General features: G+C 41.6%; 1 protein-coding gene across 1 annotated transcript in view; it reads right to left on the bottom strand.

Annotated features, from left to right (window-relative positions):
* Positions 1–16,642, bottom strand: part of DOCK5 (dedicator of cytokinesis 5) — a 458,078-nt gene that overhangs the window by 175,148 nt on the left and 266,288 nt on the right. The window contains exons 30-32 of the mRNA XM_053718116.1: positions 15,630–15,708; positions 4,735–4,835; positions 4,579–4,637 (exon numbers count right to left, since the gene is read on the bottom strand). Coding sequence (XP_053574091.1) covers positions 4,579–4,637; positions 4,735–4,835; positions 15,630–15,708 — 239 coding nt within the window. The remainder of the gene's footprint in view (positions 1–4,578; positions 4,638–4,734; positions 4,836–15,629; positions 15,709–16,642) is intronic.

Raw genomic sequence — 16,642 nt, 5'->3', positions numbered from 1 at the left:
CTTGTGGTAAATTTTCCTGGTGACAGGCTTTCGAGCCTGTATTAAGGTATTAATGACTGACAGGGAGAAGCCACGCTTTGATAAGATCAAGCGTTCAATCTCCATGCAGTCAGTCTCAGAGAAATTAGATTCGGATGAGTGAAAGGACCTTGTATGAGAAGGTCCTGTCTCAGAGGCAGAGTCCATGGTGGCAAGGATGACATGTCCACTAGGTCTGCATACCAGGTCCTGCGTGGCCACGCAGGCGCTATCAGAATCACTGATGCTCTCTCCTGTCTGATTTTGGCAATAAGACGAGGGAGCAGAGGAAACGGTGGAAACACATAAGCCAGGTTGAAGAACCAAGGAGCTGCTAGAGCATCTATCAGCGTCACCTCTGGGTCCCTGGAACTGGATCCGTAACAAGGGAGCTTGGGGTTCTGACGAGACGCCATGAGATCCAGTTCTGGTTCGCCCCAACGATTAACCAATTGAGCAAACACCTCCGGATGGAGTTCCCACTCCCCCGGATGAAAAGTCTGACGACTTAGAAAATCCGCCTCCCAGTTCTCTACACCTGGGATATGGATTGCTGACAGGTGGCAAGAGTGAGACTCTGCCCAGTGAATTATCTTGGAGACTTCCAACATCACTAGGGAACTCCTGGTTCCCCCTTGATGGTTGATGTAAGCCACAGTCGTGATGTTGTCCGACTGAAATCTGATGAACCTCAGGGTTGCTAACTGAGGCCAAGCCAGAAGAGCATTGAATATTGCTCTTAACTCCAGAATATTTATTGGGAGGAGTTTCTCCTCCTGAGTCCACGATCCCTGAGCCTTCAGGGAGTTCCAGACTGCACCCCAACCTAGAAGGCTGGCATCTGTTGTTACAATCGTCCAATCTGGTCTGCGAAAGGTCATACCCTTGGACAGATGGACCCGAGATAACCACCAGAGAAGAGAATCTCTGGTTTCCTGATCCAGATTTAGTTGAGGGGACAAATCTGTGTAATCCCCATTCCACTGACTGAGCATGCATAATTGCAGCGGTCTGAGATGCAGGCGCGCGAATGGCACTATGTCCATTGCCGCTACCATTAAGCCGATTACCTCCATACACTGTGCCACCGTAGGGCGCGGAATGGAGTGAAGAACACGGCAAGCATTTAGAAGTTTTGATAACCTGGACTCCGTCAGGTAAATTTTCATTTCTACAGAATCTATAAGAGTCCCTAGGAAGGAAACCCTTGTGAGAGGAGATAGAGAACTCTTTTCTTCGTTCACTTTCCACCCATGCGACCTCAGAAATGCCAGAACTATCTCTGTATGAGACCTGGCAATTTGAAAGCTTGACGCCTGTATCAAGATGTCGTCTAGATAAGGAACCACCGCTATGCCTCGCGGTCTTAGAACCGCCAGAAGGGAGCCCACAATCTTTGTGAAAATTCTTGGCGCTGTAGCCAACCCGAAGGGAAGAGCTACAAATTGGTAATGCCTGTCTAGAAAGGCAAATCTCAGGAACCGATGATGATTCTTGTGAATCGGAATGTGAAGGTAGGCATCTTTTAAGTCCACTGTGGTCATGCACTGACCCTCTTGGATCATGGGTAAGATGGTTCGAATAGTTTCCATCTTGAATGATTGAACTCTGAGGAATTTGTTTAAGATCTTTAGATCCAAAATTGGTCTGAAGGTTCCCTCTTTTTTGGGAACCACAAACAGATTTGAATAAAAACCCCTGTCCTTGTTCCGACCGCGGAACTGGATGGATCACTCCCATTACTAGGAGTTCCTGTACGCAGCGTAGGAATGCATCTTTCTTTATCTGGTTTGCAGATAGTCTTGAAAGGTGAAATCTCCCTTGTGGAGGAGAAGCTTTGAAGTCCAAAAGATATCCCTGAGATATGATCTCCAACGCCCAGGGATCCTGAACATCTCTTGCCCACGCCTGGGCGAAGAGGGAAAGTCTGCCCCCCACTAGATCCGTTGCCGGATAGGGGGCCGTTCCTTCATGCTGTCTTGGAGGCAGCAGCAGGCTTTCTGGCCTGCTTGCCCTTGTTCCAGGACTGGTTAGGTTTCCAGCCCGGCTTGGATTGAGCAAAAGTTCCCTCTTTTTTTGTAGCAGAGGAAGATGATGCACTTGCCTTGAAGTTTCGAAAGGCACGGAAATTGGACTGTTTGGCCTTTGATTTGGCCCTGTCCTGAGGAAGGGCATGACCCTTACCTCCAGTAATGTCAGCAATAATTTCCTTCAAACCAGGCCCGAATAGGGTCTGCCCCTTGAAGGGAATGTTAAGTAATTTAGACTTTGAAGTCACATCAGCTGACCAGGATTTAAGCCATAGCGCCCTACGCGCCTGGATGGCGAATCCGGAATTCTAAGCCGTTAGTTTAGTCAAATGAACAATGGCATCAGAAACAAATGAGTTAGCTAGCTTAAGTGTTCTAAGCTTGTCAATAATTTCAGTCAATGGAGCTGTATGGATGGCCTCTTCCAGGGCCTCAAACCAGAATGCCGCTGCAGCAGTGACAGGCGCAATGCATGCAAGAGGCTGTAAAATAAAACCTTGTTGAATAAACATTTTCTTAAGGTAACCTTCTAATTTTTTATCCATTGGATCTGAAAAAGCACAACTGTCCTCAACCGGGATAGTGGTACGCTTTGCTAAAGTAGAAACTGCTCCCTCCACCTTAGGGACCGTCTGCCATAAGTCCTGTGTAGTGGCGTCTATGGGAAACATCTTTCTAAATATAGGAGGGGGGGAAAACAGCACACCGGGTCTATCCCACTCCTTATTAATAATTTCTGTAAACCTTTTAGGTATTGGAAATACATCAGTACACACCGGCAGTGCATAGTATTTATCCAGTCTACACAATTTTTCTGGCACTGCAATTGTGTCACAGTCATTCAGAGCAGCTAACACCTCCCCAAGCAATACACGGAGGTTCTCAAGCTAAAATTTTAAATTAGAAATCTCTGAATCAGGTTTCCCCGAGTCAGAGATGTCACCCACAGACTGAAGCTCTCCGTCCTCAGGTTCTGCATATTGTGACGCAGTATCAGACATGGCCCTTACAGCAACTACGCGCTCTGTATCTCGTCTAACCCCAGAGCTATCGCGCTTGCCTCTTAATTCAGGCAATCTGGCTAATACCGCTGACAGGGTATTATCCATGATTGCAGCCATGTCCTGCAAAGTAATGGCTATGGGCGTCCCTGATGTACTTGGCGCCATATTAGCGTGCGTCCCTTGGGCGGGAGGCAAAGGGTCTGACACGTGGGGAGAGTTAGTCGGCATAACTTCCCCCTCGATAGAACCCTCTGGTGACAATTCTTTCATAGATAAAGACTGATCTTTACTGTTTAAGGTGAAATCAATACATTTAGTACACATTCTCCTATGGGGCTCCACCATGGCTTTTAAACATAATGAACAAGTAGTTTCCCCTGTGTCAGACATGTTTGTACAGACTAGCAATGAGACTAGCAAGCTTGGAAAACACTTTAAAACAAGTTAACAAGCAATATAAAAAACGTTACTGTGCCTTTAAGAGAAAGTTTTACAGTGTATGTAACAAGTTAGCAGAGCATTGCACCCACTTGCAAATGGATGATTAACCCCTCATATCAAAAACGAAATTATAATGACAAAAAAACGTTTTTAAAATTAGTCACAACAACTCAAACACGACTTTTGAAGCCTTCTGAGCCCTTCAGAGATGTCCTGTATCATGCAGAGGGAAGCTGGATGTCTCTGTCTGTAATTTTAGCTGCGCAGAAAAGCGCTAAAATAGGCCCCTCCCACTCATATTACAACAGTGGAAAGCCTCAGGAAACTGTTTCTAGGCAAAAATAAAGCCAGCCATGTGGAAAAAAACTAGGCCCCAATAATTTTTATCACCAAAGCATATATAAAAACGATTAAATATGCCAGCAAACGTTTTATATTGCACTTTTATAAGAGTATGCATCTCTGGTAATAAGCCTGATACCAGTCGCTATTAAATCACTGTTTTTAGGCTTAACTTACATTAATCCGGTATCAGCAGCAATCTTTCTAGCAAATTCCATCCCTAGAAATATGTTAACTGCACATACCTTATTGCAGGATACCCTGCACGCCATTCCCCCTCTGAAGTTACCTCACTCCTCAGAATATGTGAGAATGGCAGTGGACCTTAGTTACTTCTGCTAAGATCATAGAAACCGCAGGCAGATTCTTCTTCTCATGCTGCCTGAGATAAAAACAGTATACTCCGGTACCATTTTAAAATAACAAACTTTTGATTGAAGTTAAAAAACTAGCTATAATACACCACTCTCCTCTTACTACCTCCAGCTTTGTTGAGAGTTGCAAGAGAATGACTGGTTATGGCAGTGAGGGGAGGAGCTATATAGCAGCTCTGCTGTGGGTGATCCTCTTGCAACTTCCTGTTGGGAAGGAGAATATCCCACAAGTAATGGATGAACCGTGGACTGGATACACTTAACAAGAGAAAGTTGCTGCCCAACCTGACCATTCTCTTCCTGATATTTGTCACTAAAAGCATTATTAAATAAATAAAAGAATTAGAGGATCTTCCTGGTTTTTCCCACCTAGATTATACCACATGTCCCTGATCTTCAAGCCAATCTCCTTCCTCATGTCTCCATATCTGCAAGAAAGAGTCACATTTATATATGAAATAAACATGTTACTAATGTAGACACACATATATGTAGATTTATCAAATACATAACAAGCACACTAACTTTATAAGGATCTTGTGCCGTTTCTCCTGGGAAAATTTATGCAGTTGCAGAGACTCATGGGTGAGGAATGATACAGCCAAATGGAAGAAATTATTCCAGAGCTTAAAATAAAAAAAATAAAAAATAATCTCAAAATGTCATCATTAAGCAATACATACATTTCCTATAAATACATAAATATACCTAGGGATTGAACTGCCCAAGACACATAAACCCTCTAAAGAAAAGCACATTTGGAATTGAGTTCTAAGCAGCACACCTGAAAACAGAATTTATGTTTACCTGATAAATTACTTTCTCCAACGGTGTGTCCGGTCCACGGCGTCATCCTTACTTGTGGGATATTCTCTTCCCCAACAGGAAATGGCAAAGAGCCCAGCAAAGCTGGTCACATGATCCCTCCTAGGCTCCGCCTACCCCAGTCATTCGACCGACGTTAAGGAGGAATATTTGCATAGGAGAAACCATATGGTACCGTGGTGACTGTAGTTAAAGAAAATAAATTATCAGACCTGATTAAAAAAACCAGGGCGGGCCGTGGACCGGACACACCGTTGGAGAAAGTAATTTATCAGGTAAACATAAATTCTGTTTTCTCCAACATAGGTGTGTCCGGTCCACGGCGTCATCCTTACTTGTGGGAACCAATACCAAAGCTTTAGGACACGGATGAAGGGAGGGAGCAAATCAGGTCACCTAAATGGAAGGCACCACGGCTTGCAAAACCTTTCTCCCAAAAATAGCCTCAGAAGAAGCAAAAGTATCAAACTTGTAAAATTTGGTAAAAGTGTGCAGTGAAGACCAAGTCGCTGCCCTACATATCTGATCAACAGAAGCCTCGTTCTTGAAGGCCCATGTGGAAGCCACAGCCCTAGTGGAATGAGCTGTGATTCTTTCGGGAGGCTGCCGTCCGGCAGTCTCGTAAGCCAATCTGATGATGCTTTTAATCCAAAAAGAGAGAGAGGTAGAAGTTGCTTTTTGACCTCTCCTTTTACCTGAATAAACAACAAACAAGGAAGATGTTTGTCTAAAATCCTTTGTAGCATCTAAATAGAATTTTAGAGCGCGAACAACATCCAAATTGTGCAACAAACGTTCCTTCTTTGAAACTGGTTTCGGACACAGAGAAGGTACGATAATCTCCTGGTTAATGTTTTTGTTAGAAACAACTTTTGGAAGAAAACCAGGTTTAGTACGTAAAACCACCTTATCTGCATGGAACACCAGATAAGGAGGAGAACACTGCAGAGCAGATAATTCCGAAACTCTTCTAGCAGAAGAAATTGCAACTAAAAACAAAACTTTCCAAGATAATAACTTAATATCAACGGAATGTAAGGGTTCAAACGGAACCCCCTGAAGAACTGAAAGAACTAAGTTGAGACTCCAAGGAGGAGTCAAAGGTTTGTAAACAGGCTTAATTCTAACCAGAGCCTGAACAAAGGCTTGAACATCTGGCACAGCTGCCAGCTTTTTGTGAAGTAACACAGACAAGGCAGAAATCTGTCCCTTCAGGGAACTTGCAGATAATCCTTTTTCCAATCCTTCTTGAAGGAAGGATAGAATCTTAGGAATCTTAACCTTGTCCCAAGGGAATCCTTTAGATTCACACCAACAGATATATTTTTTCCAAATTTTGTGGTAAATCTTTCTAGTTACAGGCTTTCTGGCCTGAACAAGAGTATCGATAACAGAATCTGAGAACTCTCGCTTCGATAAGATCAAGCGTTCAATCTCCAAGCAGTCAGCTGGAGTGAAACCAGATTCGGATGTTCGAACGGACCCTGAACAAGAAGGTCTCGTCTCAAAGGTAGCTTCCAAGGTGGAGCCGATGACATATTCACCAGATCTGCATACCAAGTCCTGCGTGGCCACGCAGGAGCTATCAAGATCACCGACGCCCTCTCCTGATTGATCCTGGCTACCAGCCTGGGGATGAGAGGAAACGGCGGGAACACATAAGCTAGTTTGAAGGTCCAAGGTGCTACTAGTGCATCCACTAGAGCCGCCTTGGGATCCCTGGATCTGGACCCGTAGCAAGGAACTTTGAAGTTCTGAGGAGAGGCCATCAGATCCATGTCTGGAATGCCCCACAGCTGAGTGACTTGGGCAAAGATTTCCGGATGGAGTTCCCACTCCCCCGGATGCAAAGTCTGACGACTCAGAAAATCCGCTTCCCAATTTTCCACTCCTGGGATGTGGATAGCAGACAGGTGGCAGGAGTGAGACTCCGCCCATAGAATGATTTTGGTCACTTCTTCCATCGCTAGGGAACTCCTTGTTCCCCCCTGATGGTTGATGTACGCAACAGTTGTCATGTTGTCTGATTGAAACCGTATGAACTTGGCCCTCGCTAGCTGAGGCCAAGCCTTGAGAGCATTGAATATCGCTCTCAGTTCCAGAATATTTATCGGTAGAAGAGATTCTTCCCGAGACCAAAGACCCTGAGCTTTCAGGGATCCCCAGACCGCGCCCCAGCCCATCAGACTGGCGTCGGTCGTGACAATGACCCACTCTGGTCTGCGGAATGTCATCCCTTGTGACAGGTTGTCCAGGGACAGCCACCAACGGAGTGAGTCTCTGGTCCTCTGATTTACTTGTATCTTCGGAGACAAGTCTGTATAGTCCCCATTCCACTGACTGAGCATGCACAGTTGTAATGGTCTTAGATGAATGCGCGCAAAAGGAACTATGTCCATTGCCGCTACCATCAAACCGATCACTTCCATGCACTGCGCTATGGAAGGAAGAGGAACGGAATGAAGTATCCGACAAGAGTCTAGAAGTTTTGTTTTTCTGGCCTCTGTCAGAAAAATCCTCATTTCTAAGGAGTCTATTATTGTTCCCAAGAAGGGAACCCTTGTTGACGGAGATAGAGAACTCTTTTCCACGTTCACTTTCCATCCGTGAGATCTGAGAAAGGCCAGGACAATGTCCGTGTGAGCCTTTGCTTGAGGAAGGGACGACGCTTGAATCAGAATGTCGTCCAAGTAAGGTACTACAGCAATGCCCCTTGGTCTTAGCACAGCTAGAAGGGACCCTAGTACCTTTGTGAAAATCCTTGGAGCAGTGGCTAATCCGAAAGGAAGCGCCACGAACTGGTAATGCTTGTCCAGGAATGCGAACCTTAGGAACCGATGATGTTCCTTGTGGATAGGAATATGTAGATACGCATCCTTTAAATCCACTGTGGTCATGAATTGACCTTCCTGGATGGAAGATAGAATAGTTTGAATGGTTTCCATCTTGAACGATGGAACCTTGAGAAACTTGTTTAAGATCTTGAGATCTAAGATTGGTCTGAACGTTCCCTCTTTTTTGGGAACTATGAACAGATTGGAGTAGAACCCCATCCCTTGTTCTCTTAATGGAACAGGATGAATCACTCCCATTTTTAACAGGTCTTCTACACAATGTAAGAATGCCTGTCTTTTTATGTGGTCTGAAGACAACTGAGACCTGTGGAACCTCCCCCATGGGGGAAGCCCCTTGAATTCCAGAAGATAACCTTGGGAGACTATTTCTAGCGCCCAAGGATCCAGAACATCTCTTGCCCAAGCCTGAGCGAAGAGAGAGAGTCTGCCCCCCACCAGATCCGGTCCCGGATCGGGGGCCAACATTTCATGCTGTCTTGGTAGCAGTGGCAGGTTTCTTGGCCTGCTTTCCCTTGTTCCAGCCTTGCATTGGTCTCCAAGCTGGCTTGGCTTGAGAAGTATTACCCTCTTGCTTAGAGGACGTAGCACTTTGGGCTGGTCCGTTTCTTCGAAAGGGACGAAAATTAGGTTTATTTTTTGCCTTGAAAGGCCGATCCTGAGGAAGGGCGTGGCCCTTACCCCCAGTGATATCAGAGATAATCTCTTTCAAGTCAGGGCCAAACAGCGTTTTCCCCTTGAAAGGAATGTTACGTAGCTTGTTCTTGGAAGACGCATCAGCTGACCAAGATTTCAACCAAAGCGCTCTGCGCGCCACAATAGCAAACCCAGAATTCTTAGCCGCTAACCTAGCCAATTGCAAAGTGGCGTCTAGGGTGAAAGAATTAGCCAATTTAAGAGCATTGATTCTGTCCATAATCTCCTCATAAGGAGGAGAATCACTATCGACCGCCTTTATCAGCTCATCGAACCAGAAACATGCGGCTGTAGCTACAGGGACAATGCATGAAATTGGTTGTAGAAGGTAACCCTGCTGAACAAACATCTTTTTAAGTAAACCTTCTAATTTTTTATCCATAGGATCTTTGAAAGCACAACTATCCTCTATGGGTATAGTGGTGCGTTTGTTTAAAGTGGAAACCGCTCCCTCGACCTTGGGGACTGTCTGCCATAAGTCCTTTCTGGGGTCGACCATAGGAAACAATTTTTTAAATATGGGGGGAGGGACGAAAGGAATACCGGGCCTTTCCCATTCTTTATTAACAATGTCCGCCACCCGCTTGGGTATAGGAAAAGCTTCTGGGATCCCCGGGACCTCTAGGAACTTGTCCATTTTACATAGTTTCTCTGGGATGACCAACTTGTCACAATCATCCAGAGTGGATAATACCTCCTTAAGCAGAATGCGGAGATGTTCCAACTTAAATTTAAACGTAATCACATCAGGTTCAGCTTGTTGAGAAATGTTCCCTGAATCAGTAATTTCTCCCTCAGACAAAACCTCCCTGGCCCCATCAGACTGGGTTAGGGGCCCTTCAGAACCATTATTATCAGCGTCGTCATGCTCTTCAGTATCTAAAACAGAGCAGTCGCGCTTACGCTGATAAGTGTTCATTTTGGCTAAAATGTTTTTGACAGAATTATCCATTACAGCCGTTAATTGTTGCATAGTAAGGAGTATTGGCGCGCTAGATGTACTAGGGGCCTCCTGAGTGGGCAAGACTCGTGTAGACGAAGGAGGGAATGATGCAGTACCATGCTTACTCCCCTCACTTGAGGAATCATCTTGGGCATCATTGTCATTGTCACATAAATCACATTTATTTAAATGAATAGGAATTCTGGCTTCCCCACATTCAGAACACAGTCTATCTGGTAGTTCAGACATGTTAAACAGGCATAAACTTGATAACAAAGTACAAAAAAACGATTTAAAATAAAAACGTTACTGTCACTTTAAATTTTAAACTGAACACACTTTATTACTGCAATTGCGAAAAAACATGAAGGAATTGTTCAAAATTCACCAAATTTTCACCACAGTGTCTTCAAGCCTTAAAAGTATTGCACACCAAATTTGGAAGCTTTAACCCTTAAAATAACGGAACCGGAGCCGTTTTTAACTTTAACCCCTTTACAGTCCCTGGTATCTGCTTTGCTGAGACCCAACCAAGCCCAAAGGGGAATACGATACCAAATGACGCCTTCAGAAAGTCTTTTCTAAGTATCAGAGCTCCTCTCACATGCGACTGCATGTCATGCCTCTCAAAAACAAGTGCGCAACACCGGCGCGAAAATGAGGCTCTGCCTATGATTTGGGAAAGCCCCTAAAGAATAAGGTGTCTAAAACAGTGCCTGCCGATATTATTATATTAAAATACCCAGATAAAATGATTCCTCAAGGCTAAATATGTGTTAATAATGAATCGATTTAGCCCAGAAAAAGTCTACAGTCTTAATAAGCCCTTGTGAAGCCCTTATTTACGATCTTAATAAACATGGCTTACCGGATCCCATAGGGAAAATGACAGCTTCCAGCATTACATCGTCTTGTTAGAATGTGTCATACCTCAAGCAGCAAGAGACTGCTCACTGTTCCCCCAACTGAAGTTAATTGCTCTCAACAGTCCTGTGTGGAACAGCCATGGATTTTAGTGACGGTTGCTAAAATCATTTTCCTCATACAAACAGAAATCTTCATCTCTTTTCTGTTTCTGAGTAAATAGTACATACCAGCACTATTTCAAAATAACAAACTCTTGATTGAATAATAAAAACTACAGTTAAACACTAAAAAACTCTAAGCCATCTCCGTGGAGATGTTGCCTGTACAACGGCAAAGAGAATGACTGGGGTAGGCGGAGCCTAGGAGGGATCATGTGACCAGCTTTGCTGGGCTCTTTGCCATTTCCTGTTGGGGAAGAGAATATCCCACAAGTAAGGATGACGCCGTGGACCGGACACACCTATGTTGGAGAAATAGGAACATTTGTAAATGCGGAGACAGGTAGTATATATTCTGAAAAGTTTACTCATCAGAGTATATATATTACTCAGAGAAGTAATACACCTACAGTAATACTACAATAAAAGAGGTTACAAAAAGTAATTATACCAAGAAAGGAGCATATTAACTACACTATGACTACTGCAGGTATTCGAGGACAATACAGTTTACACCCACATGGAACATAAGTAATCAGTTATATTTATATAGATAGGTAGTGTATGTACACACACACACACACACACACACACATATATATATATATATATACACAGACACACACGCATATATATATACACACACACACACACATATATATATATATATATATATATATATATATATATATATATATATATATACACACACATACAGGTAGCCCTCAGTTTACGCCGGGGTTAGGTTCCAGGTGGAAGGGTTGTAAATCAAAACCGTTGTAAATTGAAACCCAGTTTATAAAGTAAGTCAATGGGAAGTGAGGGAGTTAGGTTCCAGGCCCCTCTCAAAACTGACATAAGTAAAACCTAATAGATTATTTTTAAAGCTTTGAAATGAAGACTTTAAATGCTAAACAGCATTATAAACCTAATAATATAGATTGTATCATCATCAAACTAAGTTTAATGAACAAAAACATTTGCTAACAGCTCCTAATAAAATAATCACACAACAGACTGCATCATCATCAAACTAAGTTTAATGAACAAAAACGTTTTTTTACTTGCATTTTTCTGAAATCAGTTCTCTGCATTGTTAGCATGTTAGATACTATTGGGTCTGCACCTATTCTATGCATTTCAATCTGCAGTGATTAATAGGCAGTTAGGCACCTTCACCTCAAGCAGCTGGACAGGAAGATAATAGGGAAGTGGCTGCTCGATAGCTAATGTCTGCTCTGTGTACACAAATCAATTTCAGATCTGTTAAGTTGCATAACTTTGCTGCAAAACAAGCGGACAGCTCCACCTACTGGCTATTTTAATTACTGCACATGACTGAAAAAAAGGTTGCTATTCTGAAATGGTGCAAATTGAACCGGCGTAAACTGAGGGCCACCTGTGTATATATATATATATATATATATATATATATACATACACACACTCAAAATGCTATGGGGCATATTTATCAAGCTCCTGAATGCTCGCTGGAAACAGAAGTTATGACACCCCTTGCTAGTGGCCGATTGGCCGCGAATCTGAAAGGGGCGGCATTGCACCAGCAGTTCACCAGAACTGCTGGTGCAATAATAAATGCCCAGAGCGTATGCTGTCGGCATTAATCGATGTGCAGCGGACATGATCTGCAATATCGGATCATGTCCGCTCGCACTATGATAATTAGGCCCCTATGAGTAATGCCAAAATGTTGACTTGTATTAATAATTGGATAAAAGATCGTTTTGGATTATTTTTTGCAATATTAAGTCTTGTGAGTACTATTTCTATTTTTAAAAATATAAATATTTTAACGGCACGCCTAGGGGATTTCAAAAATACCTAAAATAAGCAGAAGTCATAACTACAAACGAACTGAGCTTAAACTTTATAGGAACTATGGTCAGACTTCAAGGGCCTGTGGCTGTTATCTACTGTCAAAAATCTATATGTTTTTTTCTATTTCTGAAAAAAAACTTGCTTGACAAAATATACAGTACAGTACTTTTTAAACAAAAAAAATACAATATAAAAATTAAAAATAAGTTTGTTAGCACATCCAAAAAATTAAAAAGTTGAGATATCTGGTATTACCACCATTTGCCTTAAAAAAAAAAAAACATCAAACACAAACTTTTTCTTTCATGATTCAGACAGTGCATGCAATTTTAAACAACTTTCCAATTTACTTTTATTATTCAAATTGCTTTGTACTCTTGGTATCCTTTATTGAAAAGCAAATCTAGGTAGGCCCAGGAGCAGCAATTCACACCTGAGAGCTAGTTGGTGATTGGTGGCTACACATTTGTCTCTTGTCACTGGCTCATTCAATGTGTTCACCAAGCTTACAGTAGTGCATAGCTATTCCTTCCAACAAAGGATACCAAGAGAATCAAGCAAATTTGATAACAGAAGTAAATTGGAAAATTGTTTAAAATTGTATGCTCCATCTGATTCATAAAATAAATATTTTGGGTTTCATGTCCCTTTAATGACTGCCTTAAAGGACCAGTCAACACATTAGATTTGCATAATCAACAAATGCAAGATAACAAGACAATGCAATAGCACTTAGTCTGAACTTCAAATGAGTAGTAGATTTTTTTATAACAAATTTCAAAGTTATGTATATTTCCACTCCCCTTGTACCATGTGATAGCAATCAGCCAATCACAAATGCATATACGTATAGTCTGTGAATTCTTGCACATGCTCAGTAGGATCTGGTGAATAAAGAATTGTAAATATAAAAGACTGTGCACATTTTTTTTTAATGGAAGTAAATTGGAAAGTTGTTTAAAATTACATGCTGTATCTGAATCATGAAACTTTAATTTAACCTGAGTGTCCCTTTAATTCTGATGGCATTGATTCTACAAGTTTGTGTAGAAATTGTATAATACATACTATTCTCACACTCCTTTAGAGCATCCCAGAGGGTGTCTATAGTGTGTCTCACATTTACCCTTTTTAACTGTACCCAAATATGTTTAATATGGTTTAGATCCAGTGTCATGAAGGGAAATTATTGTAAATTATTACTCCTTGCTCGTCCTTGGACTTCAAATCCAAATGGACACCTTCAGTATGGGTTTACTGCCATTGTCCTGAAGGAAAATGATTCCTCTTCCACACAACTTTAAAGGGACATGAAACCCAAAATTTTTCTTTCATGATTCAGATAGAGAATACAATTTTAAACAACTTTCCAATTGACTTCTATTATTTAATTTGCTTCCTTCTCTTGTTATCCTTTGCTGAAAGGTTTATTTAGGCAAGCTCAGGAGCAGCAGAGAACCTAGGTGCTAGCTGCTGATTGGTGGCTGCATATATTGTCATTGGCTCACCCATGTGTTCAATTAGAAACCAGAAGTGCATTGGAGCTCCTTCAAAAAATGATACCAAGAGAATGAAACAAATTAGAAAATAGAAGTAAATGAGAAAGTTGTTTAATATTGTATTCTTTATCTGAATCATGAAATAAATTTTTTTGGGTTTCATGTCCCTTTAAGCCAGGAGGTATGACATGCTTCTGCAGTAAAGACTGGTACTTATCTTTGATCAAATCATTGCTGATCTTTTCGCAAGTTAGCCACTCTAGAACAGGCAAAGCAGCGCCACGCCTGAATATTTCATACACCATATTTATCTGCAGATTTTAGACATGGTGGTATTCTTAGGCTGGCATCTCCTCACATATTCATATTTTGATTCATTAGTAAATAAGAGATTTTAGTTTTTCTTTGAGAAATATATGTATTCTTTGGCTCATGCTAAAAGTTTACACTTGTTTTTTTTCCGATAAAGAAGTGGTTTTGCAAGGCATCTTTTGACTGTGCTTACTGGGGTATATACCTTGTAAAGCGCTGGTCGTTAAGCCCTTAAGGACCAGCGCTATACCCTGCATGACGCTGCTGTCCTGGGCCTCTCCCTGACGCAATCTCGCTAAAAGTAGCAAGAGTGCGCTATTTCTGCATGCTCCACGAGTGGGGCAGTGCAGAAATAGACATGCAGAGTAACTGATGCAGAGAGGGACACTCTGTGTCCCTCTCTGCATCGGGCAATGGTGGTGCCGATCGTTGGTGGTGTGGGAGGGTTAGGAGGGAGGCGGGTGGGACCGCTGAGCTGCAGAAAAAAAAAAACTCTGAGATTGGCAGGGAGGGAGAGGAGGGAGAGGAGGGAGAAGGAGTTAGAGGGGGATCCTAGAGTGGAGGGGGTTAGAGGGTAGGGAAAGGATCTTTCCTACACTAAAGGACAATAATAATAATTAAAAAACAAAAAACAAAGGAGTAAAACTGCATACTGGCAGACTATCTGCTTAAGATGGGGTGACCATTGGGGGTTGGGGGAGGGAAGAGAGCTGTTTGAAAGGGATCAGGTAGGAATCAGGGGGTGGGAAGTGTCAGGTGGGAGGGTAATTTCTACACTAAAGATAAAATTAAACTTACAAGCTCCCTGATTAACCCCTTCACTGATGAGAATAATTAAAGTGTGGTGCACAGCTGCAAATAGCAGCCTTTTAATTACCAAAAAGCAATGGCAAAGCCATATACAGTATGTCTGCTATTTCTGAACAAAGGGGACCCCAGAGAAGCTTTTACAACCATTTGTGCCATGATTGCACAAGCTGTTTGTAAATAATTTCAGTGAGAAACCTAAAGTTTGTGAAAAAGTAAACGATTATTACAATAAAATCAATAATATGAACATAATATAAAGCAGCTTACTCATGTATAGCACAAAATAATTTATTAAGCACTACAATTGCAGCCATTCAAACAGTATGGTGGTCCAGAGTGCAAGAGTCAGCAGTTATTATTAGTTGTTTTTTTTTTTTTTAAATAAGTTGCAACTTGGGCAATTGTGCTACCACTGCTATATATATATATATCTCTACTGATAATGTATACAACTCCCATGGCCTATGCAAGATTCCTTTTGCATCCATAAACACAAAGGGCATTCTTGCACTATCTTAGTGATGTCAAAGGTTCATGCTTGACCCCAATAGCAGTATGGCCCTACAGTGGATGACCTCAATATCAACATTGATGGCTGTGACACTACTATAAATATTACCTGCAACTCAAAATTGGCTTCATCCAGGAAAAGCTTGTTCAGCACAATACTAAAACGGTTCATAGCACGAAGGAAAATCCTGAAGTGAGCAGAGAAGTCTTGTTAACAAAATATATATTTGTTCATTAAATTGATTTTATTAATATGCATCGATACACAAACACTATGAATTCAAACATGCAAATCTCACTTCAATTCCATTTTGCCTATGCTGCCCATGTTACAGATGCAGAGGACGAAAAGCAAGAAAACAGGTAGAAAGAAGGAATAACCCATATACATTGTGTTACATTAAAGGAATACTAAACCCACATTTTTTCTTTCATGATTCAGATAGAGCATGCAATTTTAAACCAACAAACTAATTTACTCCTATTATCAATTTTTATTTGTTCTCATGCTATCTTTATTTGAAAAAGCAGGAACATAAGTTTAAGAGCCGGCCCATTTTTGGTTCAGCACCTGGGTAGCACTGAACCAAAAATGGGCCGGCACCTAACCTTACATTATTGCATTTTCAAATAAAGATAGCAAGCGAACAAAGACAAATTAATAATAGGAGTAAATTAGAAAGTTGCTTAAAATTGCATGCTCTATCTGAATCATGAAAGAAAAAAATTGGGTTTAGTATCCCTTTAATTTCATCTGGTTTCTAATTTAATATATGCAAGGTTAATTTTTTCCAAGCTTTTTGTAATAGTAAATGTTGCTCCCAGGTGAAACAAGCTACTGGGCCATTGTTTGTTGAATGCTGCTCCTCTCTCTGGGCCCAATGTAAAGGTCTCTAGGCTGACGAGATTAAGAATGGTCGCCAGTACTTTTATTTACCTGGTGGAATTATCTAAAGCCAATTTGTACCCTGAAAACAGGGTGTCTTGCTAAGAGGCGTAAACAGCATTTTCCTATGGGTAGGAGATGCATATAGAACAAAAGTGCACAATCAAAATCATAATTTTAAAAATCATACAAAAAAAATTGAACCATTGAAAAAAAAATACACAGGACAAAAAAAA

This window comes from Bombina bombina, chromosome 6 (genome assembly GCF_027579735.1).
Source record: "Bombina bombina isolate aBomBom1 chromosome 6, aBomBom1.pri, whole genome shotgun sequence".
Taxonomy (NCBI): Eukaryota; Metazoa; Chordata; class Amphibia; order Anura; family Bombinatoridae; genus Bombina; species Bombina bombina.
Note: the sequence above shows the minus strand (reverse complement) of the source record. Positions and strands in the feature narration are given on the sequence as shown.